The 24,334-nt window shown below is 36.1% G+C and overlaps 2 protein-coding genes across 2 annotated transcripts; both read right to left on the bottom strand.

Moving 5' to 3' along the window:
• Positions 1-5,044: 5,044 nt before the first annotated feature.
• On the bottom strand, positions 5,045-7,078 carry LOC125226223. Its single transcript, XM_048130141.1, has 4 exons — positions 6,991-7,078; positions 6,740-6,895; positions 6,082-6,248; positions 5,045-5,751 (listed from the first exon to the last, which is right to left on the bottom strand). Exons 1-4 carry the CDS (start codon positions 7,000-7,002, stop codon positions 5,205-5,207), a joined length of 882 nt encoding a protein of 293 aa, XP_047986098.1. The 5' UTR covers positions 7,003-7,078; the 3' UTR covers positions 5,045-5,204.
• A 2,474-nt stretch (positions 7,079-9,552) lies between these two features.
• LOC125226239 (histidine-rich protein PFHRP-II-like) lies at positions 9,553-22,778 on the bottom strand. Its single transcript, XM_048130159.1, has 6 exons — positions 22,710-22,778; positions 22,299-22,589; positions 15,375-15,647; positions 15,035-15,286; positions 9,965-10,231; positions 9,553-9,879 (listed from the first exon to the last, which is right to left on the bottom strand). Exons 1-6 carry the CDS (start codon positions 22,719-22,721, stop codon positions 9,610-9,612), a joined length of 1,365 nt encoding a protein of 454 aa, XP_047986116.1. The 5' UTR covers positions 22,722-22,778; the 3' UTR covers positions 9,553-9,609.
• Positions 22,779-24,334: the final 1,556 nt, after the last annotated feature.

Below are 24,334 nucleotides of genomic sequence, written 5' to 3'. Positions count from 1 at the left end.
ATTCATACCTGAATGTAATGAAGAAACAAGGTTTAATATTAACACCGAGAATCCAAACCTTTTTCAATTACATTTTTAATTGTAGGTATGATAAGACAATACACTAAAAGGATGTAGGTAATTACTGATATGATTTTCCTCAGAAAAGAATACGAAAGGGTTGAAAGTTCCTAAGGTGAACGGTTTAATTAGGAAATTGAAGTTAATGGCAAAACTTCGTACCTATTAGAAAATAAGATAAATATCGTGATTGTATTAAAAATGCTTTGCCCTATAAGGAGGGGAGTAAATGTAGGTATATCCATACTTACTAATATTATAAATGGGAAAGTGTGTGTGTCTGTTTGTTTGTCCGTCTTTCACGGCTAAACGGAGCGAGGAATTAACGTGATTTTTTAAATGGAGATACATAGTTGAAGGGATGGAGAGTGACATAGGCTAGTTTTTGTCTCTTTCTAACGTGAGCGAAGCCACGGGCAAAAGCTAGTCTGGGAATAAATTCACGCTAATGAAATAGTGAAGAATAGCTGTTGTAAACTAAGAAATATAGCCGATTTTATCTTTAAATTTAAGTTGGCGATTGTGAAATGGCATCTCTAATTATCGAATCAAATTGGCGTAAAATTTGCACTTATATTGGACGGTTTTGTAGGTAATCTTCGTTGTAACCTTGACCTTGTAAAAGATTGTTCACTTATACGTTCGATTGGGTTAGTAATGTTAGTATACATATTTTGTATGTAGGTATAGTATTTACATTGCAAAGGTAGGAAAAGATAAATGAAATTGTCGGACGTTGCGGAGCAGAGGTCATAATCAAGAAATTTTAAAAAAGACACTCCTCATTTAGTATTTAAATACTAAATAATATTTAAATATACTTTTGATGGCACCAGAAATGGGATGGTACATAAAAATCCTGACAAAGAAGTAGAGATAAGATAAGATATGATTTATTGTATAACTGTGTACAAAGATGTTTACAATACTAGAAGTTAAATTAAAAACCATCAGTTTATCCATCACGGGCATACAATATTGTTTCCCCTCACTACCTCGGAAACACGTGTTTTATCCTTTAATACAATACAATACAATACAAATCCACTTTATTGCACAACCTTAGAAATGTACATAGGAACACACACATTACAATAGATTTTATTACAGAGGTAAACAACAGGCGGCCTTATCGCTAAAGAGCGATCTCTTCCAGGCAACCTTTGAGTAGTGGAAAAATGGTATTCATAACTTTAACTAATTAGGAGGTGCAAAAAAAACTAAATTAAAAGTAATTAATTGTAGCTAAAAAGCATATACCTACATAATACATATAATACCTACACATACTTACATATACATATATACTGCTTACATATTATATACCTACATACATATATTATAATACATACAATATTTCGTGCCAAACGTGTAAGTGGAGAATTTACAGAGACACTAATGAAGGGACAAGTAATAGACTTTCAGATGGGATTTAAAAGTAGCAAGGGGATTGAGCGCGTCTCAATTCGACAGGAAGAGAGTTCCAGAGCCGAACAGCCCGAAAAGTGAAAGAAGAATTGTAGAATTTGGAAGAGGAAGGAGGAACAGAGAGAAGCAAGTTTTGTGAGGATCTAGTGGAGTTTAAATAACTGAAACGTTCTTTTAGGTAACGAGGTGTGGTGTGGTTTAATGTCAGCGGGTAAAAACGCATTTTATCCACTAGTGGGTAAAGTAATTTGACCTTGAATATGGTCAAATTAACTGCTTTAAAATTTATAAAAGTAGGTGAATCTAGTAATGAAGATGATGTGGAACTACTGGAAGCAGTGATAAACGCTAACTTCAGGATTCTATTCTCGAACTATAGACGCTAACTTCAGGATTCTATTCTTCAACTATAGACTCCCTTCTCTTGCTCGTTTTTCAATTCCATACTCGGCGTTAAAATACAACTATGCCTTTAAATAACAATTCCTTACACGAAACTATAAATACGCTGTAGAATACTCTACCAATAAGCCGTTTTTTAACCACCGCCTCAAATCTCTCAAAAGAAGGTGGTTCTCTATTCGTCTGTTTTTTTTTTAAGTTTGTTCCTCGATATATCCGTCGTTACTGGACCGATTTTGATTTTTTTTTCTGATTGAATGTATAATATGCATACAGATTGGTCCCATTCTTCTCAGAACCCAGTTCTGATGATGGGATCCTGGAGAAATCGAGGGAACTCCTCAAATCTGAAAGGCATACATATGGAGATTTTTGTGTTTTTTAAAAGAACAGCATGCATTTACGTACGGAACAGTGACATTTGGTGCAGTGGAACTGCTGATGATGGTCAGAACGGAACTCCTAAAATCTGAACGGCACGCTTATAGTGACTTTGGTATTTTTATAAGAACAACATGCACTTACGTCCAGAACAGTGACATTTATTTAGTTATATTTGTTAAGCATATTGACTTTTCAAGTCAAATTTTGTCAAGCTTCGATTTCTTATAATCGGATTCAAGAGGAATTGAGGAAACTCCTCAAACCTTAACGGTATACGTATATTAAATACCTACACATTTCTACATAATCCAACATTCGCAAGTAGCTTTCACCAGAACCCCAAAGGCGGTGGTTTTTTTTCTTAAAAATTATTGAGAACACTATTATATTGTTTGTCGTCAACTGACTTTATTTCAATTGGCAATTTGTTAAAAACTTTTATTGCTGAAATGTGCACTTTTACCCATTACTTTTTTTTTTTAAATTGAATTGAATAGTTTATTGCATAAGTATCTTACATGAACATAAAAATGAATACAACGTCCCCCAAAACTGTTTACACAGTTTGACTGCTTGATTAGTTATAACGTTAATACAGGGAACACGATAGTTACCTATATTTGTATTGTGTGCGCAAGTTGTTGTTGACTGTGAGCATCTTTGTGAATACTTTCCGTTGCGCTTTACAAAGCTCAGTATGTAGTATGTAGATTCCAGTTAAAGTCAATATCTGCTTTTTCCTGAAAACATTTCTAGAGCTATGTGAGTTTTGTTATTGGTTGATTGTGGTAGTTTAAACTGAACTATTATGTCTCTTATTGGAGAAATAAAATAATAAAATAAAATAAATATTGGGGGACACCTTACACAGATCAACTTAGCCCCAAACTAAGCAAAGCTTGTACTATGGGTGCTAAGCGACGATATACATACTTAAATAAATAAATAATACATAATAATTATTTGTTGATAATATTGAAACCAATATCTTTTATTGAATAATTTACCGCAAAGTTGCCGCTGCCGTTATGCATAAGTATAACTACCTAATTAAAGAGACTAGAAAAAAGCGTTTTGCCAAAATTGACTAAAAATGTAATGTCCAATTTTGCCAAGAAAACGCTAGTCGAAACAATAATCATGTCATAAACATGATAAACCGTTGGTGTTTTGTCATTGTCTAAGACACAAAGTATCCACGCACGCACTACTAATTACGACTTGCGAAACTGTATTATTATATACATAATGGTCACATACACACACAGACATATATTTAAATAGACATCGCATTCATTACAAACTGTAATGTTCGTAAAAAGTTTAAGATGGACTTTTGAGTACTTTTTACCAGTCACGGTAAATAATTTGGTAAATGTGTCTGTTTTAATAACCCTAATATCTTCCATCCATAGTAAACTATACAAGTAGTACGCACTTATATCTTTATTTTATTTTTAGTCGATACTAGATGTTGTGGTTCGAAATTTTTTTAGGTCCTTCAGTCCATAGGTTCACTAAACCTGCGTACCTTTTTATTTAGTATGGGAATATTATTTTAATAGACCAAACCAATAATCCCAAATTCTTCCTCTTTACGATTACCCTTTGGAAGTCATGAGCATCGTTGATTATAAGTTCCGTTTTGATTTATTTCCCAATAAATTGTAATAATGAACATCGATTTCTTGATATGTTCTTACTGTTATTACTAAATGCATAAAATAAGCAACGTGCTAATATTTTATAATAGCCATTTCTGCGTAATGAAGGTTCGCTGCGTGATCATTTTGAATATATGTCTATAAGATAAACGTACTGTGGACTTCGTTTATGTAAGTATAATGCGTACGCAAATGTTTCAAGTGCAACGTCTTGCTCAAACGCTTTGCAAATAAGTTTTCGGACTCATTAATACTCATCAAATAAATTAAGTTTTTTGCAAAACATAATTATATTGTTTAGTAACGTTTTAACGTTATAATAATTATAATAATTATATCCGGACACTGACTACCAACTGGTAAGATGTTAGTGACTCGTGGACTCATGGACTGGTACTCATCATCCTCCTTGCGTTATCCCGGCATCTGCCACGGCTCATGGGAGCCTGTGGTCCGCTTTGACAACTAATCCCAAGATTTGGCGTAGGCACTAGTTTTACGAAAGCGACTGTCATTTGACCTTCCAACCCGAAGAGTAACTAGGCCGTATTGGAATTAGTCCGGTTTCCTCACGAAAAGCGAAAAGCGACTGGCAAATATCAAATGACATTTCGCACATAAGTTCCGAAATACTACGAGCCGGGGTTCGAACCCGCGACCTCCAGATCGAAAGTCGCACGCTGGGCAAATCAACTTTTTGACCGACATTTTTGGTGTCTCTGGCGTTACTCAAAATGTCTCTGGAGTTACCAAGAAATCGAACTTCTAATGAACAAAGTTTCAGTTTATTGGATTTAACAGTTAGGGTTATGTTTTAATATACAGGGTAAAGTGAAAAATACCAATAAAATTCATTATTTAAGGGTGAAATTTCACAACTATGTTAAGAATGTGCGGACAGATTTGAGTCGGTCAAAAAGTTGATTCGCCCTCTTACCAATAGGCCACCAGCGCTTTTTTGAAATTTGTTCGTGGACTGGTACTATTAGTTCCTAAATAAGTATTTAGGCTGAAATTACAATTGAATCGTCCAAAATGTCGTAGTAAAATAGTAGAATACATGTTCTAGGTATGTTCGTCAAGAAACAAAAACAAAAATATTTTTATCAGTTTTTATTTTCTATTAACAGTTCTTTTTACAACAATAACAACCATCTGGAAATTCTTATCATTTACTTCAACAACATTTACACCTAGGCCGATAACTTTACATGACTCTTATCTTACAACCCAACTAAAAATAAATAAAAACAATCTAGCTTTGTATTAATATCTTACAAAGTAAATTCTTGAGTGGTAATATGAAGAAGCCTGTTCAGAGTCAGACATGGTCTTATCTGCTTTACTAGGTTCTTCGCTTACGGGTACAGTTTCTTTAGGGACAATATCAGTGGATTCTGAGGATACTGGTATCAAGACCATACCTTCTGCAGTTGGCATATCAACAGGAGCGTTCTGCATTATCATTGACATAACGGCGGGCATTTCGTTTACGGGAGCTTCTTCAGATTCTGCCTTAATATCTGGCTGTGTCTTCTTTTCTTCTACTTTCTCAACTACGGAAACCTTCTCTTCTTTTTCAATTTTATTTTCTTCAGATTTCTCGGATTTAACTTCAGTTGCAGGTTTGTTATTTTCTTCAACAATTTCATTGTCCATGTTCGATGATTCATGGTATTTGTAATTCTTTCCAGGGAAGTAGTGGTTAATTTTAATGCCGTGACCAACGGGGTAAAAATGTCTAGCGTGACCACTGTAGGAAACCGCGTGATCTCCGTGCATGTTGATAGTTTTGCTGACAACTGCATTAAACCTGAAAAAAGTTAAACATGTTAAAGATTGTGAATTAAATATTGGGTAAGATCAGTAGGGTCGTCTGTAATATTAAATTGGTATAAAATATTTTTTAAGTACCTACAAAAAATCATCAACACCTACAAGTATCGTGACATTGAAAATAAATAATCATAAGTATTTAACATGTCAATCTATTTCTTTACAACTACACAGACACATCTCGTATGTATGAAATTAGAGACTTCTTCTCACGTGAGATCAGGATCAATTATTTGGTCATTAGCTGGTTATCCTGTTAAAAAAATTTATCCGCTTATATACTTATCGAAAATTTAACTAAACATACCCGTTATGATCATCGGCGTCATACTCCACTTTACGCAGGGAGCCATCCGCTTCAACCAGGCTGTATTCCCCTCGCACGCGGTCACCGTCCCTGGATTCCCGGTGGTGTTTGTGGTCACCCGTCTTCTTGTCCGAGACAGAGTACTCGAAGTTGTATTTGGGATAAGTCTGAAATTTAAAAGTTATTTTATGGGGTGGGCTAGATATTAATAATAGGGTTGGTTGTTAAGACAATTTCATCATTGGAGCACTTCGTCATTTATAAATAAGCATACATAGGGACATAGGGACATAGGGACAGAAAAAGCGACTTTGTTTTATACTATGTAGTGATAGTGTAGTGATAGTGATGATAGTGACTAGTAACTAGTCTTCCACTAGTGTACAAAAGGTGATGATTCCCTAGGATACCTAATTAGATACGTGTTTGTTATTGCTATTAATGTCTTAGTTGCAAGTAATAATATATAATTTTCTCTATGTAAAGATGATTAGTCTTTGTATTTGCTGTCATTTGAACTAATTCAAATAGACTCACTTTAAGCACGAACTATGAGATGCAAAAGGTCCCCGAAACCTTATGAATACAATATTGTCATAAAGTGTCACCCACTTTTACATCTGGCTGGTGTATTATGAAGTATATTTTATGTACTTACAAAATAAGAGTCATATTTGTAGTAGTCGTGAGAGCTGGGCGGATGATACGTCCTCACCATTTGCCATCCTTTAGGGCTGTCATCCGACCCCTTGCTCCCACTAGGTCTGATAAAAATTGCGGCCGCGGTGCTCACGAAGCAAACGAATATTAAGATCTATACGTAAAAAAAATATATTTAAAAAATAATTTAATATGATAATTAAAATCAATAGAAGATCACATTTTAAGGATGTATTTGATTTAAATTACCTTTCCAGACATTTTGTTTCACTTGGTTTAGAACCGTCCTAAACGGAATAGAAGAAAGAACTGTTGACTGTGCGTAGATTTTTTAACCAATTTATACTTTTCCAATTCCCATTATAAAAATTGTTAAGTCTTTGTCATCGAGCGCTGATCAAGATGCGGATAGAATAGAGTGGATCTGCCGTTACATTCGGTAAAGCTCCGGAAAAAGTTGCAGCATAAAATTTACAGTAGGTTTTGATGATTATTTAGAATTCAATTAGTAATATTGAAACTCAAATCAGAAGATTTATGCTAATGCAAAAAAAAAATCTGAAATAGAAAAATTCTGTTTAACAAAATTTTATGTACAAATTGATGATTTTTAGGGTTCCGTACCTCAAAAGGAAAAAACGGAACCCTTATAGGATCACTTTGTTGTCCGTCTGTCCGTCCGTCCGTCCGTCTGTCAAGACCCTTTTTCTCAGGAACGCGTGGAGGTATGAAGCTGAAATTTATATCAATTACTCAGGTCTACTGTCCCTTGAAGCTGTGAAAAAATCAAACTTCTAAGCCAACGCAATCAAAAGATACAGCCGTTTATGCCGCAAATTTTCGACACTTGCAAGGGAATCAAAACCTACAGGGTGCTTCCCGTGAACTCAGAATCTTGAAATTTGGTACGAAGCAACGTTTTATAGCATAGATAAAGGAAAAATTACGAAAACCATAAATTTTTAGTTACATCACATAATATATATTTTTTTAATAATTTTAACCTTACTACCCATTTCCTCATAAACGCGTAGAGGTATTAAATTGAAATTCATACCAAATACTCAGGTCTATAATACCTTTAAGCTGTAACAAAATCAAACTTCTATGTCAACGCAATCAAAAGAAACAGCAATTTAAGCTGCATATTTTGAAACTCGCAAGTACTCGCAAGGGAATCAAAACCTAAAGGGTACTTCCAGTCGACCTAGAATCTTGAAATTTGGCATGAAGCAACGTTTTATAGCACACATAAAGGAAAAATTCCGAAAACCTTAAATTTTTAGTTACATTACAAAATATATATTTTTTAATAAATATAAACTTATTACTTTTTTCCTCATGAACGCGTAGAGCTATCAAGTTGAAATTCATATCAAATGCAGGTTTGTACGGAACCCTCGGTGCGCGAGTCCGACTCGCACTTGGCCGGTTTTTTTTATGTAAATGTTAATGACAATTTGATATGAATCTTACCTAGCTAGGCCTGATAGCATTAAGAAAGTATTTGTGGAAACGGGAAAGATTTTGAAGGTAGCTGAAATTGCTATTTAATGCCTTCTGTAAACCAACCTCCTCGTTTTTTTAAGCATATTAATAAAGTTTCGCCAAACTGTAAAACAGTTTGTTGGCGATATGTGTGTATCTATAATTTAATGAAATACTCAGACACCGCATCGAACAAAAACAAAAGGTATAATATCTCATTTTAATTTAATACCTTATCCATATTATTTGTACCCGGAACATTTGTAATCGTGTCGTATCATCACATTACATTTCACAATCGAAAAGCAAAGGAACCATTGACACAGCTTTTGGGGATAGGTGACCAAACATGAAATTACTCAAAAAAAAATTAAAACTACATAATAAATATATACTTACAAGGATACTTTTCTTTGGATTTTCTGAAAATAAAACATACCATCCAGATTTAACATAAGGACAGATGTGCGAAGCCATTTTTTCAAGTTGCTCATTCAGTTTTTGGACTCGGTAGGTATTTTCTTTTTCACCAAATCATCAAAACCGGAATTATTTGAGTCGAATAATAATTACTTATAGAATAAATAATGTAAGTTAATATACTAAATTATGCACTAATTATTTCCATTATATAAGTAATATTTATTTTTACTCTTCATAAGGTATCATACTTATCATTTACATTTCAGATTATTTTATATGATTGGCACTAATAAATGGATACGATTAAATAACTTATATGTATTGTATACTCGTTTTGCCCTAACTTCCCCACTCGCCGATTCCGTTTCTAACAATAAAATAATTATTATTTCACGAAAGAGAGCGGAATCTCGCAAATGTTATCAGAATATCACATCACCAGAATTCAATGGATGCTGCTAATTCATTGTCCCACTAGGTTGGTACCTAATACCAATTCAAAATCGATTTTTGCGGTTTTGTATCTTATAAAAAGCGGGCACTGAAGTAAGATCGGCTTTTTGTACGTACTGTGCTTAATAAAAGTAGGTGTGCAATAGAATAGAATAAAAAGAAAAAGGTACTGAAGAAATAATGGTTCATAATCAGGCATCCCAAGACAGTATGCTGGATAAAAATAAAAATAATATTCAAATATTGAATGGCTTTAAGAAGTTCGAGTTTTTGCGGACAGATAGGAGTCTCAGAATTCGAAGGGACTCATATATTATATTATCTACACGTATCATCTATTGTTGAACAATCACTATCAGAGCGAAATTAAGTATCTTTCATATTAAACAATATGAAATAAATATTTATATTGTGATATTTGGATTTAAGTTAATGAAACGATGTAAGTAATTGCTAAATGTATAGTTTAATAAATATTTTTTTTTATTTAAATACATTTTTGACTTAGTGATGGTAGTAAGAGGGGGCAGAGTAGACGACGGGGGCGGCCTTGACCACGACGGGTGCGTGGGTGGGGGCGGTGTTGTGCACCACGGCGTTGAAACCGTTGTGGGGGTCAGCGGTGTACTCGACGGTGCGGATGGAGCCGTCAGCCTCCTTGAGGGAGTAAGAGCCCTTCACGACATCGCCGTCGCGGGTCTCGTGCTGGGACTTGTTGTCGCCGGAGTGACCGTCAGCAACAGAGTAGGAGTACTCGTACTTGGCTGGCTGAGCCTGGAAGCGAAACATAATACTTAATATCTTATCTCAACACGAAAAATTGGATTACACAGTTGAATAAAACATGGGTAATACTTACGATTTCTTCGTGGGCAACGACCTTGGCGATGGGAGCGGTGTAGTGGACGGCAGCAGGAGCAGCGTGGTAGGCAACGGGAGCGGAGTGGTAAGCCACGGGAGCGGGGGCGGCGTGGTAGGTGACGGGGGCGGGGGCGGAGTGGTATTCAACATGAGCGGGAGCGGCGTGGTAGGCGACGGGGGCAGCGACCAGCTTGTGGGCGAGCTGGGGCTGGTCGTGGCGCACGATGCTCTGCGAGGAGACGGCGGCGGCCGAGGAGTAGTGCGGCTCCACCAGGAGACCGGCCTGGGCTACAGCCGCGAAGGCACAAAGGGCTACGATCTGTAAAATAACACAATTGATTAGTGAAGGTTCTGCTTTAGTTTGCAATTCGTAATTCCAATTAATTATTTGAAAAGTTTACTTCAAAATCCTTTTCAACTTACTTTGGAGAACATTTTGTTCTTTGCTCAGATACGTTTCAAATGTAAATGATAATTTTCGAGTGCCGAGCCCTAGTTTTTATACATGCGAATTGCAAATGGGTAAGGTCATGTTCGCATATGAGACAGCGGCCGAAGTGGTCAAGCGAGCTTTTGGCACAACCTTGCCCGGGTTACGCGTGCGCAAGCGCGCATTCTTCCTAGAAAGCACTCGAGGTAAGAATAGGCTGGGTGTGGTGCAAATTAGTACATACTTTGTACAGTATGTAATTATCATACTAGTTTTGTTCTTCTATAACCCTCAAATTATAGAAATTATACTTAAAACTTTTTTGCTTTGTAAAATATGTAATACTAATATACTCTAATTACGCACGTTGAACAAAAATTTCCTGTATGAATAATTGTAAGGAAATATTTTATTTGCAGGCATATTCATGACACCGTTATCTGAGCTTAAAATGCATTTGTTGCACTCACGACTCACGACGGTTAGCTTTGTATCTATAATGCAGCAAAAAATGTATCTATAACCTATTTCTATAATTTCGGATACTGCATAGTCACATTGTTGATATGTATATATACAAAATATGTTGTAACTTTTATTCAGGCGAGTCAGTAACAATAAAACTATAGATGAGATCCCGTAAATTGGAAAACTAGTTTCGTAACCATAGGGTTTATATTGAATATAATTGTTTAGTACACTAGTTGCGTAATTAATTTTATGAAAAGTGCTTATCGACATCCTCTTTAAATACCTAAAAGTTAAGTCACATTGTGTATATACTATATATGTAGTTATACAAATGTATTGATCAAACGTCGTAAATCAGGGGGCTCAATTTCCGCACTCGAAAATCTGCAGAAAGTGCGAAATATCTTTTAGTTTCAAAATACACTGTGTAACGTGTAACATGAGGAAACCGAAAGATTTTAACTACGAATTTTTGAGGGCAAAATAAAGTATGACGTCAGAAAATTTTGCCAAAAACATTTTTTTTTGTGTAATTGTGTTTTTTTTTGTTTGGATATATTTTCATATAAAAAGTAAATGTTATTGATGTAACAATTATTATTATTTATTTTAATTTTAAATTCAGTGGCTTAAAACAGTACCTGGTTATAGTAGTGTTTTGAAATGAAATGTTTTTAAATACCTAATGTAATCTATGATCAGTTTTCTATTATTCATTTTTAATTTATTTGTCATTATTTTAATATTAATTTAATTGAATGTAATACGTAATGTACACTAACATTAGTCTTTAAGAAAAAAAATGTTACTAAGTACAAATATGGGTACAATACCCGAAATAAATAATTCAATTCAATTCAATAAAACTGGCACTTAAAACAAAAATGTGAATTCGGTATAGGCAGTGACTTTACGTTGATGGCGTAACATAGATTTAATAGTTATTTGTTTTACAAGGGGGCAAAGTAGTTGTTTAACCGCACGTGCTAATATTGACAATAACGAAAGATTCCAATATTGAACCGCGAGCGTAGCGAGTGGTTCAAAAAGTGGAACTTGAGCGTTGCGAGGGTATCAAGGCACGAAGGTTAAACAAATTTGCCACCGAGTGAAACACAAAATTTTTCACCACACCAACACGAACAAAATACTGACTATAAAACATCAAAATAAATCAAATCCATCAATTTATTCAATATTTATGATTCAAAATCATCATTTATAGGTAAAATCTAGCAGCCAGATTAAGACATAGAGTTAAAATTTGTATGAAATTACTTTGCCCCCTTGTGGATAAAATGAAATTTTGCTATCTGTTTTCGAATAGCAAAGAGAGCCTTTGCCAGTTGGTGTGGTGAAAAAGTTATTTTTTCATCCAAATTACAATAATTATATTAATTCACGACTTTAGACTCATTTAGAGGGTGCGCAAACTCGCATACCATTGTAATTACCTACATCGCGGACTGTTGAAGGTACATGTAATTCAGTACACTAATCAAATACTAGTACAATGGAATGAATTTCTTTGAAATTCTTGAACCGTGTAAACGGCCCTTAGTAAATAAATAACGAATCTTTATAATCGTGTACGTCAACAATGCCCCTGTTGTTAGATCGGAGCAAAGCCTTGCTATCTCACTTTTGTAAGCATATTTTGTAGAGGAAATAAATTAGGTATGTAGACTATAATTGTAGAGGTTGTTTGTTGTGTGAGGATGTGTACCTACGGCATCATGACATCCATACTTATATTATATGGGAAAGTGTGTGTGTCTGTTTGTTTGTCCGTCTTTCACGGCAAAACGGAGTGGAGATAGTTGAAGGGATGGAAAGTGACGGCTACATTTTGTCTCTTTCTAACGCGAGCGAAGCCGCGGGCAAAAGCTAGTAATATATATATCATGGTTATATCAATTATAACCTTAAAATTCCTAATCCCATAATTATAACAAACGGAGTTTAATCTAAATATTTTTTTTAAACTTAGACCCCTCAACTTCGCGTATTTATTTCAAGAACTACCCATAAATATATTCTTAGTCAGCTTAAGATAAATTCAGGCTAAAGACTTAAAAGTACGCAAATAATGAAGTAACCATATTACATAATAAAATAATAGTACCCCCGTAACGCCACCATGCGCATTTTATACGGGAACGTCATGGCTTAACTATGCTTAACTATGAAATGTCCATTGCAGTATAAAATGAGCTACAAGTGGATCAACAATTAAAGACCGTGACCCTACAGCGGGCAAATCTTGACCTGGGGGGCAATTGTAACTAATCCATTTTTTTACATTATTACATTATCAAGTTGAGCTCCACATGTATCCACAGAACACGCGTGCCATATTTAACCAGTGAATAGAATAGAATAGAATAGAATAGAATAGAATAGAATATAATTTATTTCAGTATAAAAACACAGTTATACAATGCACAGTGGACACTGATCTAAAATGCACATCTCAATGTACATTGGGCGGCTAGAGGGTATATGTAAAAAAGTAATTTTTTCTACTTTGTCGACTGTAATCTGTCAATTAGGCCACCACAGACTAACTTTTCAGTGTTGGATACTCTATGGCAGTTCCGACTCAATTATAATAAGCTCATTATAGTTGACTTTAGTTTTTTTTTTTTTATACTACGTCGGTGGCAAACAAGTATACGGCCCGCCTGATGTAAAGCGGTCACCGTAACCTATGGACGCCTGCAACTCAAACAGTGTCACATGCGCGTTGCCACCCCATTAGAAAATAATCCCTTTTGCTGTGTTAAGTACACAGTTGTACAAGTTCTAAGGAGGGTTGTTGCCGACGATTCAAAGGACAATAAACGGAACAAGTTAGTTCCGTAAGTCCTCCCGTCATCAGCACACCGCACCCTCGTTGAGCTCTGGCAGCCTTACTCACCGACAGGAACACAACACTATGAGTAGGGTCTAGTGCTATTTGGCTGCGGTCTTCTGTAAGGCGGAGGTACTACCCCAGTTGGGCTCTGCTCTAGATTCGAGCGAGACAATATCCGCTGTGCTGTGCCCTACCACACAAAGCGGAATATCATTCGCTATGCCCTACCTCCTATTAAACTGTTAACTGTAATAATTTCAAAAATAAAACTTCATACAATTTCTATACTAATTTGCGATACCTGGCAAATTTTCCTGCATCTGAAACACATTTTTTTTATCTGTCGCGTTATCGGCCAATCAGAGACGGTTATTACAAACAATTGGTTGCTAGGTAATTCGATGTTGATACAACGGTGAACGACTCTATTAACATTAATTTTAACTTGCATGAATGATGATATTTCCGTCCATTGATAATGAAGATAATGACTCGTAGAAAAAGTATTGTATACAATAGTGATATAATTAAGCTTTTCACTCTCGTAGGCCACTAGCAAGCTTCGTGGCCTAAACATGGTACTCGACCGAAAAGCTTTGTATTATATCACGATTGTATAAAGTAATTTTACCTACTATTTCAAAATAATATATTATTATGAGCTGATGATTTTTTTGATATTTTTATTTTTAAAGACGAAAAAATTTCCAAACACGGCCTTATTGATTATGGCGCAAAAAAGGTGTGGTATTCAAAATTGGTAACAGTTGGCCAAAAAAACTAAACGGTTCGGACACAGATAATGTCATCGTTATTCAGATTCTCAAATTTCGTTACAATTGATTAAGTTTTGAGTGATGGTGAATGGAAATTTTTTTTTCGAAAAATCTTGTTAATAATACTAGTATATTTAACTAAAATTCCTAAATTAAAATCCATTCCATTTTAGCATTTTCGCTCCTGTAGTGTCTTAAGTAAGTCAAACTGTGCATATTCTTTCAGAGATTCTGCTCTGCTTAGCGATTGTTCTATTGGATGAAGTAATAAAAAAAAGTGACATGTATCTTATACGTATGTATTTTTAATAAATTAACTAGCCATCATTAAACCTTTTGCTTATGGTCAAGTTATTTAGTGATGGTAGTAAGTGGGCTCTAAACTATAAAATATTTATTATTTTTGCAAAAAATTAGGGAAAATACAAGATATGTCTTAAATGTGTATTTGGAATAAATTAACTAGTCATCATTAAATCGTTTTTTGGAAAAAAAAAATTAGTGATGGTAGTAAGTGGGGGCAGAGTAGACAACGGGGGCGGCCTTGACGACGACGGGGGCGGCCTTGACCACGACGGGGGCGTGGGTGGGGGCGGTGTTGTGCACCACGGCGTTGAAGCCGTTGTGAGCGTCAGCGGTGTACTCGACGGTGCGGATGGAGCCATCAGCCTCCTTCAGGGAGTAAGAGCCCTTCACGACATCGCCATCGCGGGTCTCGTGCTGGGACTTGTTGTCGCCGGAGTGACCGTCAGCAACGGAGTAAGAGTACTCGTATTGGGGGTGAGCCTGCAATGAAAAATAGTTGTTAATTCATGGATAAACGTTCCGTTATTCTAGGCATAGACACATTAATTGACAAGAATAACTGTCTTACAATTTCTTCGTGAGCGACGACCTTAGCGATGGGAGCGGCGTAGTGGACGGCAGCAGGGGCGGCGTGGTAGGCAACGGGAGCGGGAGCGGCGTGGTAGGTGACGGCAGCGGGGGCGGCTTGGTAGGCGACTGGGGCGGGGGCAGCGTGGTAGGCGACGTGAGCGGGAGCGGCGTGGTAGGCGACGGGGGCAGCGACCAGCTTGTGGGCGAGCTGGGGCTGGTCGTGGCGCACGATGCTCTGCGAGGAGACGGCGGCGGCCGAGGAGTAGTGCGGCTCCACCAGGAGACCGGCCTGTGCTACAGCCGCGAAGGCGCAGAGGGCTACGATCTGTAACATCACAATAAATAGTTGTAATTATGTGGTATTCATTGCTTAACCAGGAGTAATTTCTTAAAATATTATCAAATAAAACATTTTAAGGTATAATTTGTCGGCACTCACTTTAGAGAACATGTTTGTATGTTTCACAAATGTGAATGATAAATGTGACACCCCGTGATCAAGTTTATATACTTGCGATTTGCACCAACGAAGGTCAAATTTAAGCAAATCGACTCCGATCAGTGGGCGTGGTTGGTCGGGCTTTCAACGCTACTTCAGCCGATGATAAGGCGCTCGGCACGCGTTTATTACATTAGATAATAGTAGCCAATTAGTACATTAATATAAAATATTTTTTTAGGGTTCCTTGCCAAAGAAGTCCAAAAAACCCTTATGGTGCGATTTTGTCTGACCGTCTGTCATTATTTTTTTTATACAGGGTGTAACAAAAATGGTGGTGATCCGTTTAAGGGCGTATTCAGTATCGTATTCTCATCAGGAAAAAGTAGGATAAAAATTTTTTTCGCAAAAAAATTTTTTATTGTATGGAGATTCGACCGATTCGCGCGGCCCGGCTCATACAAAAGTGAAAATTTTTTTAGCGAAAAAAAAATTTTCTTCTACTTTTTCCTGATAAGAATACGATACTGAGTACGCCCTTAAACGGATCACCACCATTTTTGTTACACTCTGTACTACGTCGGTGGCAAACAAGCATACGGTCCGCCTGGTGGATAGCGGTCATCGTCACCTATGGACGCTCGTCTAGTGCTATTTGGCTGCGGTCTCCTGTAAGGCAGAGGTACTTCCCCAGTTGGCTCTAGATTTGAGCGAGATGATATCCGCTGTGTATCAATCAATCAATGAATCAATATTTATTTGCAAAAATGTAGTATTACAGTGAGTTCTTAAGTGTAAGTATACAAAAATTGCGTACATTCTACTTAAATAAGCATGCAAATTTTACTTATAAGCTACTTAATTAAGCTATTCTAATAGCTTATGCTAAAAGATTATTTAACAGACCAAAAATTGGTACAGTGGCTTAACAGCCACTGGGCCTGACTGGGCAGAAATTTATCCATAGTTATTTAGTCCATCACTTTCATCAAAATAGACCAGTTCATTTTAGATTCCATTAACTCTCAAATAGTCCTTACACCCTGGCGGGTGTTGCCTCTGCGTGTGTCCCATGATATGGGCAAGGGCAACATCCGCTCGGTGTACCCCTTACATTTCATTAAAGTGTAAGGGCCTTAGTACTCCCAAAGGTCCGGAATACATGATGGGAAAGACATACAAATTATTACATTAAAAAAATTACAAATTATTTACACATTGCATATTCTCATTATTATTTTAATACAATTCATGTCAAACTGTTCATGTATTCGTCAATCCTGTAATATTGTTTATATAGACAAAATTCATGTAGTTTATTTTTAAATTGAGGCATGTCAGAGTTTCTTATTTCTAGGGGTAAATGATGATGATGGGGTAATGATGAGGGGGGGTATCCTTACCAAAAAAGTCCATAAAAACCATTATGATGCGACTTTGTCCCCGTCTGTCATTATTGCTAAACATCTCGAATACGACTTTTATGCTGTTTTTTTTTTTTTTTATTATAAACATCTTGACCACAGATAGCCAAAGGCAAAGACGACTAAATATGATGTTACATAAATTTGAGATCTGGGCATATATTTATGGGCGTTGTTAAATTAAAGCGTGTTTTATTTTAATCTTTACATTTTAAGACGAATTGTAGCGCTACTTCTAATATCTTCTTAATAAATAAATAAATAAATATTGGGGACATCTTACACAGATCAACTTAGCCCCAAACTAAGCAAAGCTTGTACTATGGGTGCTAAGCGACGATATACATATTTTAGATAAATACATACTTATATACATAGAAAACATCCATGACTCAGGAACAAATATCTGTGCTCATTACACAAATAAATGCCCTTACCGGGATTCGAACCCAGGACCGCGGCTCAGCAGGCAGGGTCACTACCGACTGAGCCAGACCGGTCGTCAAATGATTTAAAATATGTAATTTTAGTGAAATAGGATATAAATTAAATATAACACTATTGAGAATAAAAACATTCAACTATAGGTATTTATCTAAAAAATAAACCTAAAAACTACCCTCCAGGCCCTAATTTTAGTTGTTTCTATATAAGTTGCTGAAACACTCTTGTATTTTATAATCACCTTATAAAATATTTCGTTTCGTAGTTACTAGTATCCTAAAAATCTCGTCTCAATCAGAAATGCTACTTTTTTACGTATTCAAGTAATTCAAGTTTCTTTGTATCTTCAAAATTTTTTTGTTACAAAAATCTAATACTTAATTAATTGTGTTATATAAAACAACTAGCACTTTCCCGCGGCTTCGCTCCCGTTTTTTAAGTATAAACTCGTTCAAACGTTGAACTTTGGAACCCCATCTAACCCCCCTTAGAATGTGAATTTCGAAAATTTAACCTTACACGGAACCAACAATGGATTCGGCTGTGCGTTGATATGTCAGTCAGTGTGCAGTTGATATGTCAGTGTCAGTCAGTCAGTTTCTGACTTTTTTTATATATTTTTTAAAGAAGATAAACAACATTAATGAGTAAAAGAAGCAGTCAGTTTCTGTTTTTATATATTTAAAGAAGATGAAGCTTTATGTTCCTGACAATCCAATTGTAAAATGTATGTATTTTTATGCAGGAACTAGAATAAATAATAAATATTGGGGTTAGAAGGTTGGAGAGCAGGGAGAATATACAGATATAGTAGAATAAAAGATCAGTGACCGCAGTAATAATCTCCTTTATTTTGTTAAATATATCTATTCATACATACCTATGGGTTATCGCTGACACTAGCAATATGCATTTATGTTGTAGTAAACCGAAGTGTTACTGTTAAACGATGAAAGTGGTTAATTTTCACATTACACAATGAAGATTAATAAATTAATAAAAAAAAGGTTTTTTAAGTTAAACGGGTTTTTCCAATCAAGAATCAGAAACTATACCGAAAACTAGAAAATTAATTTAATACTAATGGGAGTCCCATGTTTTTTTTAACAATAAACAACAAAACTTTGGTTTAAAGGTACTTACTTAAATGAATTTATTGCACAATGCTAATTCTGAAAACGAGCTGTATTAACCATGAAGACGATACACACAGTTATGTATTCTGCAGCATTCGTTTATGAAAAATGAAAATGAAAATGAAATATTTATTTTTCAAGTAGGCATATTACAATGCGCATATGAACGTCAAATAAAGCTACGCCGGCTCTAACCCTACGCCTCAGCCTCGAGAAGATTTCAGTCCCCCCTCAGTTGAGAGGGGGGTATCCACTATGGGACCGGCAAGAAACTCGGCGGGCAACTTCTTTTCAAAACATTACATCTTATAACTAACATGCATTAAATAACAAGATACAATTTAACATGCAAAAGTATTCATCAAAGAATATGAACAGACTAGGTACTCTATGGAAATTAATTTCAATAAATTATATTATTGCTTAATAATACGTCGTTCTTCTTCAGAGAAAACATATCAAATTGTCACAGAAGAAAAAGATAATATGAATCTCAATATCATTAAATATGTAATTTACCTACACAACATAAAATATAAAATATTTGATGTGCTTTCTTATCTGAACTGTGTCCTCTATACATAATACAATTATTTTAATTGCTATTCGTTTTTTGTAGTCACATGAGACTGTCACAGCCTTTTTTTTTTAAATACTACGTCGGTGGCAAACAAGCATACGGCCCGCCTGATGTAAAGCGGTCACCGTAATCTATGGACGCCTGCAACTCAAACAGTGTCACAAGCGCGTTGCCAGTTATTAGAAACTTGTACACTCCCTTTTGCTGTACACAGCAAAAAGGAATGTACAAGTTCCAAGGAGGGTTCGGGTTGCCGACAACTCAAAGGACAATAGACGGAACAAGTTAGTTCCGTAAGTCCTCCCATCATCAGCACACCGCACCCTCGTTGAGCTCTGGCAGCCTTACTCACCGGCAGGAACACAACACTATGAGTAGGGTCTATTGCTATTTGGCTGCGGTCTTCTGTAAAGCGGAGGTACTACCCCAGTTGGGCTCTGCTCTAGATTCGAGCGAGACGATATCCGCTGTGCTGTGCCCTACCAAACAAAGCGGAATATCATTTGCTATGCCCTACCTCCTCCTAACAAAAATTATAAGGATTTAAGTGATATATTTATGCGATGCGATTTAATTGATATATTTATTTTTGTTTGACACTTGGAGTGAATTTACATCTCCAAATCTTATTAGCCTTTGTATTATGCTATGAGATCGGAGACCTTTTACAAGAGGAAACGCCGCCAGTTCCAAGGGGTCCATGCCGCAGGCCGACCTATCGGAAGGGGTGTTCTCTCTATAGCTGGGTTATTTTTGTAGGTGCATAATTATTTTAATTATTTGTACAATTATGTAATTTGTGATTTAGTTTGATTTATAGGTTTAATATTAGTTTTAATGTTATTGTTTTAGTTACCTATTATTTATTTTAATGTTATTGTATGCACCTTTAAGATTAAAGCCTTTTACATCCCTATTATTAAATAATAAATTTTATTAGTGTTAAGTGCAGAGACAATACATCTCTGTTAATTTTATTTATTTTGAAGATTATTATACCTAAATGTAAATTTTATCTAGGTATTGCTGTTGTTTATATTTGAATGAATTTCATATAATATAAAGGTACTCATATTTCATGTACTGATTGTGCCCATTGACGTGTAAAAGAGCCCTTACAGCCTACATGTTGAATAAACGTTTGTTTTTGTATATTTATTTGTAACCTCATCTCATCTCATCAATAACGGTACTAACCTAAATTTTTAAGTATCTCTTCGGATTTTTTTATGGGTAAATGCATGTGCACTTTACTTTCCTCGTATTCGTTTCATGTCCGGTGGGCAACCGTCTATCACTTCAGTCTCGAGGACTAGTGAGGCTCTCATTTCGTTCCAGTACGTAACTTAATTGACAGATACTTACGTGGTAAACAAATGTTACATAAATAATTTCAAAATTATAAAATTCAAAATAGTGTAAGTACAGTTAGTTTTTGGGGTTTTGGTCGACCATCTGACACCTGATTTTCGATGACAGTTGATTTATGGCGGTGCTTTCCGATAAACAAATAAGTTTGGCTCTGTCTCGCCTGCGCGATCATCCATGACTAGTGTTGCGGTCAGCAGATATTAAACTATAAAATATTTATTATTTTTGACAAAATAACTATCAAAAAATTAGGCAAATAAAAATGCAAGATATGTCTTAAATGTGTATTTGGAATAAATTAACTAGTCATCATTAAATCGTTTTTTGGAAAAATTATTTAGTGATGGTAGTAAGTGGGGGCGGAGTAGACAACGGGGGCGGCCTTGACGACGACGGGGGCGTGGGTGGGGGCGGTGTTGTGCACCACGGCGTTGAAGCCGTTGTGAGCGTCAGCGGTGTACTCGACGGTGCGGATGGAGCCATCAGCCTCCTTGAGGGAGTAAGAGCCCTTCACGACATCGCCGTCGCGGGTCTCGTGCTGGGACTTGTTGTCGCCGGAGTGACCGTCAGCAACGGAGTAAGAGTACTCGTATTGGGGGTGAGCCTGCAATGAAAAATAGTTGTTAATTCATTGATAAATGACTCTATAACATTATACAAAAAGACAAAAATAATGAATATAAGTCAAAGTTATAAATACAATACCTGTGTACTAATACGTCAAATAATACAAAATAAACTTCATATTCAAACATCATTTAAAAAGAAACAAGATATACAAAAAATTAAATTAAGAAACTGCAATAACTTGGTAATCCAACCGCCCCGTACTAATTACGGAAAAAAAAGCTGTTAAAAGTACCATTGATTTTGCATCTTTTATGCTTAAGGGTAGCTTGTTATACAAATTTGCACCTTCATAGAGATGAAGGTGCAAATTTGTATAACAAGCTACCCTTAAGCATAAAAGATGCAAAATCAATGGTACTTTTTAAAAAATTACTTAAACATTACGTGACTGACCAAGCACGCTCTGAGACACGCAACTCGCTTTAAGCCACATCTATCCAACCTTAATCTGTGTTCACCGCGCGTTATCTATCGCTTGGGTTTAGTGTAAGCGTAAAGTCGTAAACACACATTTTTTTGTGCAGTTATATTTTCTGATCTTTATTTTGTTTGTCTACCTACTAATTTTATGTTTACCCTACGAACACATACCAACTCTTTTTGTATACTATTAGTTTAGAAACTGGTAAATTATTATTGTACCTACATAATATAAAAAAATAAGTTATAATTATTTAGGTTAAGCACTTCTTTTGTAATCAAATTATAATACGCATACATACGCTCAACATAGTTAAGTTAGTGTTAATTTCTCATGTAAGTGAATTGTAAATATTCTTATGAGAAAATAAACTTCTTTAAACCGATAAACGTTTCGTTATTCTTTAGGCATAGACACAATTGACAAGAATAACTATCTTACAATTTCTTCGTGAGCGACGACCTTAGCGATGGGAGCGGCGTAGTGGACGGCAGCAGGGGCGGCATGGTAGGCAACGGGAGCGGGAGCGGCGTGGTAGGTGACGGCAGCAGGGGTGGCATGGTAGGCGACGGGGGCGGGGGCAGCGTGGTAGGCGACGGGGGCAGGGGCGGCATGGTAGGCGACGGGGGCAGCGACCAGCTTGTGGGCGAGCTGGGGCTGGTCGTGGCGCACGATGCTCTGCGAGGAGACGGCGGCGGCCGAGGAGTAGTGCGGCTCCACCAGGAGACCGGCCTGGGCTACAGCCGCGAAGGCGCACAGGGCTACGATCTGTAAAATCACAATTAATAGTTGTAAATATGTGGTATTCAGTGCATAATCGGGAGTAATTTCTTAAAATATTTTTACGAGTAAATAAAACATTTTAATGTATAATGTGTCAGCACTCACTTTAGAGAACATGTTTGTATGTTTCACAAATGCGAATGATAAATGTGACACCCCTTGATCTAGTTTATATACTCGCGATTTGCACCAAGGAAGGTCAAAAAGTGAATCGGCATAGATCAGTGGGCGCGGTCGGACGAGCTTTCAAAGCTACCTCACCCTGTGTGAAAGCGCGAGGCATGCTTTTGTAATATATGTATTATTAAAACAGCGGTTGATACCTTTTATAATGTTGGTACTAACTGGTTAATTAATGAGATATAATAAAAAATAAAAATTTGGAGGTGTAAAGGTTCTCCAAGTGTCAAAAGAACTAGAAAAAAAAATGCGTATGAAATACAAATTTCACGTCAAGAGACTGTTAAGCTAGCAATCTCCAACTAATTCTATAGAATACATAACTAGTATGTACTCAACAAGTCAATATATATATATATACCAAATTATAATTATACAATAATAAGGATCAATAATCTGCCGTCCGATCACTAAAACCCCTCTAAGCTGCATATTACCAGTTTTCATTTGGATAAATATTCTTAAATAGGAAAGAATTCCCCATCGACTGGTCTTGGAATCATATTTTTATCATTTTTAGTTACCGAGATACAGAGTCGACATACCTCGCTAAGTGCACTATTTTATAACCCTTTTCAATAGTATAAAACCGCAAACCCACATTTGTCTTCTATAACTTATATTAAAGCGCTTAGCAGTTGTTTATCTTCATAGTTTTATCACACGATACATAACTATAACAACGTTACTTGACATAAGCTTCATAAATTCCCATTAAAGCCGTTTAATTGCGTTATTACATTTTATAACATTCACTTTTTTAAATAAAATACTACGCTTAAACACGGCTAAAGTCCTTTAACCGTGTATTTAAAGACTTTCATTGTAATTTCGGTTACAAATACATCACTAAAACCTAGTTACTGCGCTTTACGGTGAATTTATTACTAAAAAATATTCATAATGCCACACTGAAACAGGACAAACCAGCAAAGCTACGCTAAAACCCCGCTAATTGTAAAAGTATACCTTCCAAAGTTATTGCGCCAGTCCGACAGTCGGCCGAGCGGCTCGCGCGCAGAAGGTTGTGCGAAGGCTGTAGTGACCGGTGAATGAACATTTTCTCCTTAAAATGTTAAGAAACCGAAGACCAGGTAAGTGTTAAATATCTTTTTTTTAAGGTTTTTTTCAAGCACAACTTGCGTTTTGCTAACGTATTATCACACGTTTGCCGCGACAAGTAAATACCTAACTCATAAGTTATTCGATCAAGAGCCCAGTTAAAACTATTGTGTACAAATAAAGCGTAAACAAAAAAGTCAAGAAATTACATTGTACCATTCTATTGCTATGTAGGGATTGCCATAGCCACATACATTTTGTAAGCATTTATTTACCTTAAAATGTTTTAGTACCTATTTAATAATGCAGTCAAAAATCAAATTAATTAATGTTATTTCTTTTAGGCTTGTTACGAACTTCAGGATACAAATGATAACAGAGATCTGCGAATAAAATGAATACCGAAAAACCGACCACAAGTCATCACACCAGCAGTAAGTTTAGTAAATGTAGAACAGAAGGGGATTGCTCAACTCGATCTTTACCAA

This window comes from Leguminivora glycinivorella, chromosome 5 (assembly GCF_023078275.1).
Source record: "Leguminivora glycinivorella isolate SPB_JAAS2020 chromosome 5, LegGlyc_1.1, whole genome shotgun sequence".
NCBI classification, from domain to species: Eukaryota; Metazoa; Arthropoda; class Insecta; order Lepidoptera; family Tortricidae; genus Leguminivora; species Leguminivora glycinivorella.
Note: the sequence above shows the minus strand (reverse complement) of the source record. Positions and strands in the feature narration are given on the sequence as shown.

Bases quoted from the DNA above. Each gene is read 5' to 3' on its own strand.
- LOC125226239 (XM_048130159.1), bottom strand. The intron at 15,287-15,374 runs GTAAGACAGTTA...TTTTCATTGCAG, and splicing joins TCGTCGCTCACGAAGAAATT to GCTCACCCCCAATACGAGTA. The intron at 9,880-9,964 runs GTAAGTATTACC...TTTCGCTTCCAG, and splicing joins TCGTTGCCCACGAAGAAATC to GCTCAGCCAGCCAAGTACGA.
- LOC125226223 (XM_048130141.1), bottom strand. The intron at 6,249-6,739 runs GTAAGTACATAA...TTTAAATTTCAG, and splicing joins ACAAATATGACTCTTATTTT to ACTTATCCCAAATACAACTT. The intron at 5,752-6,081 runs GTATGTTTAGTT...AACTTTTTTCAG, and splicing joins GACGCCGATGATCATAACGG to GTTTAATGCAGTTGTCAGCA.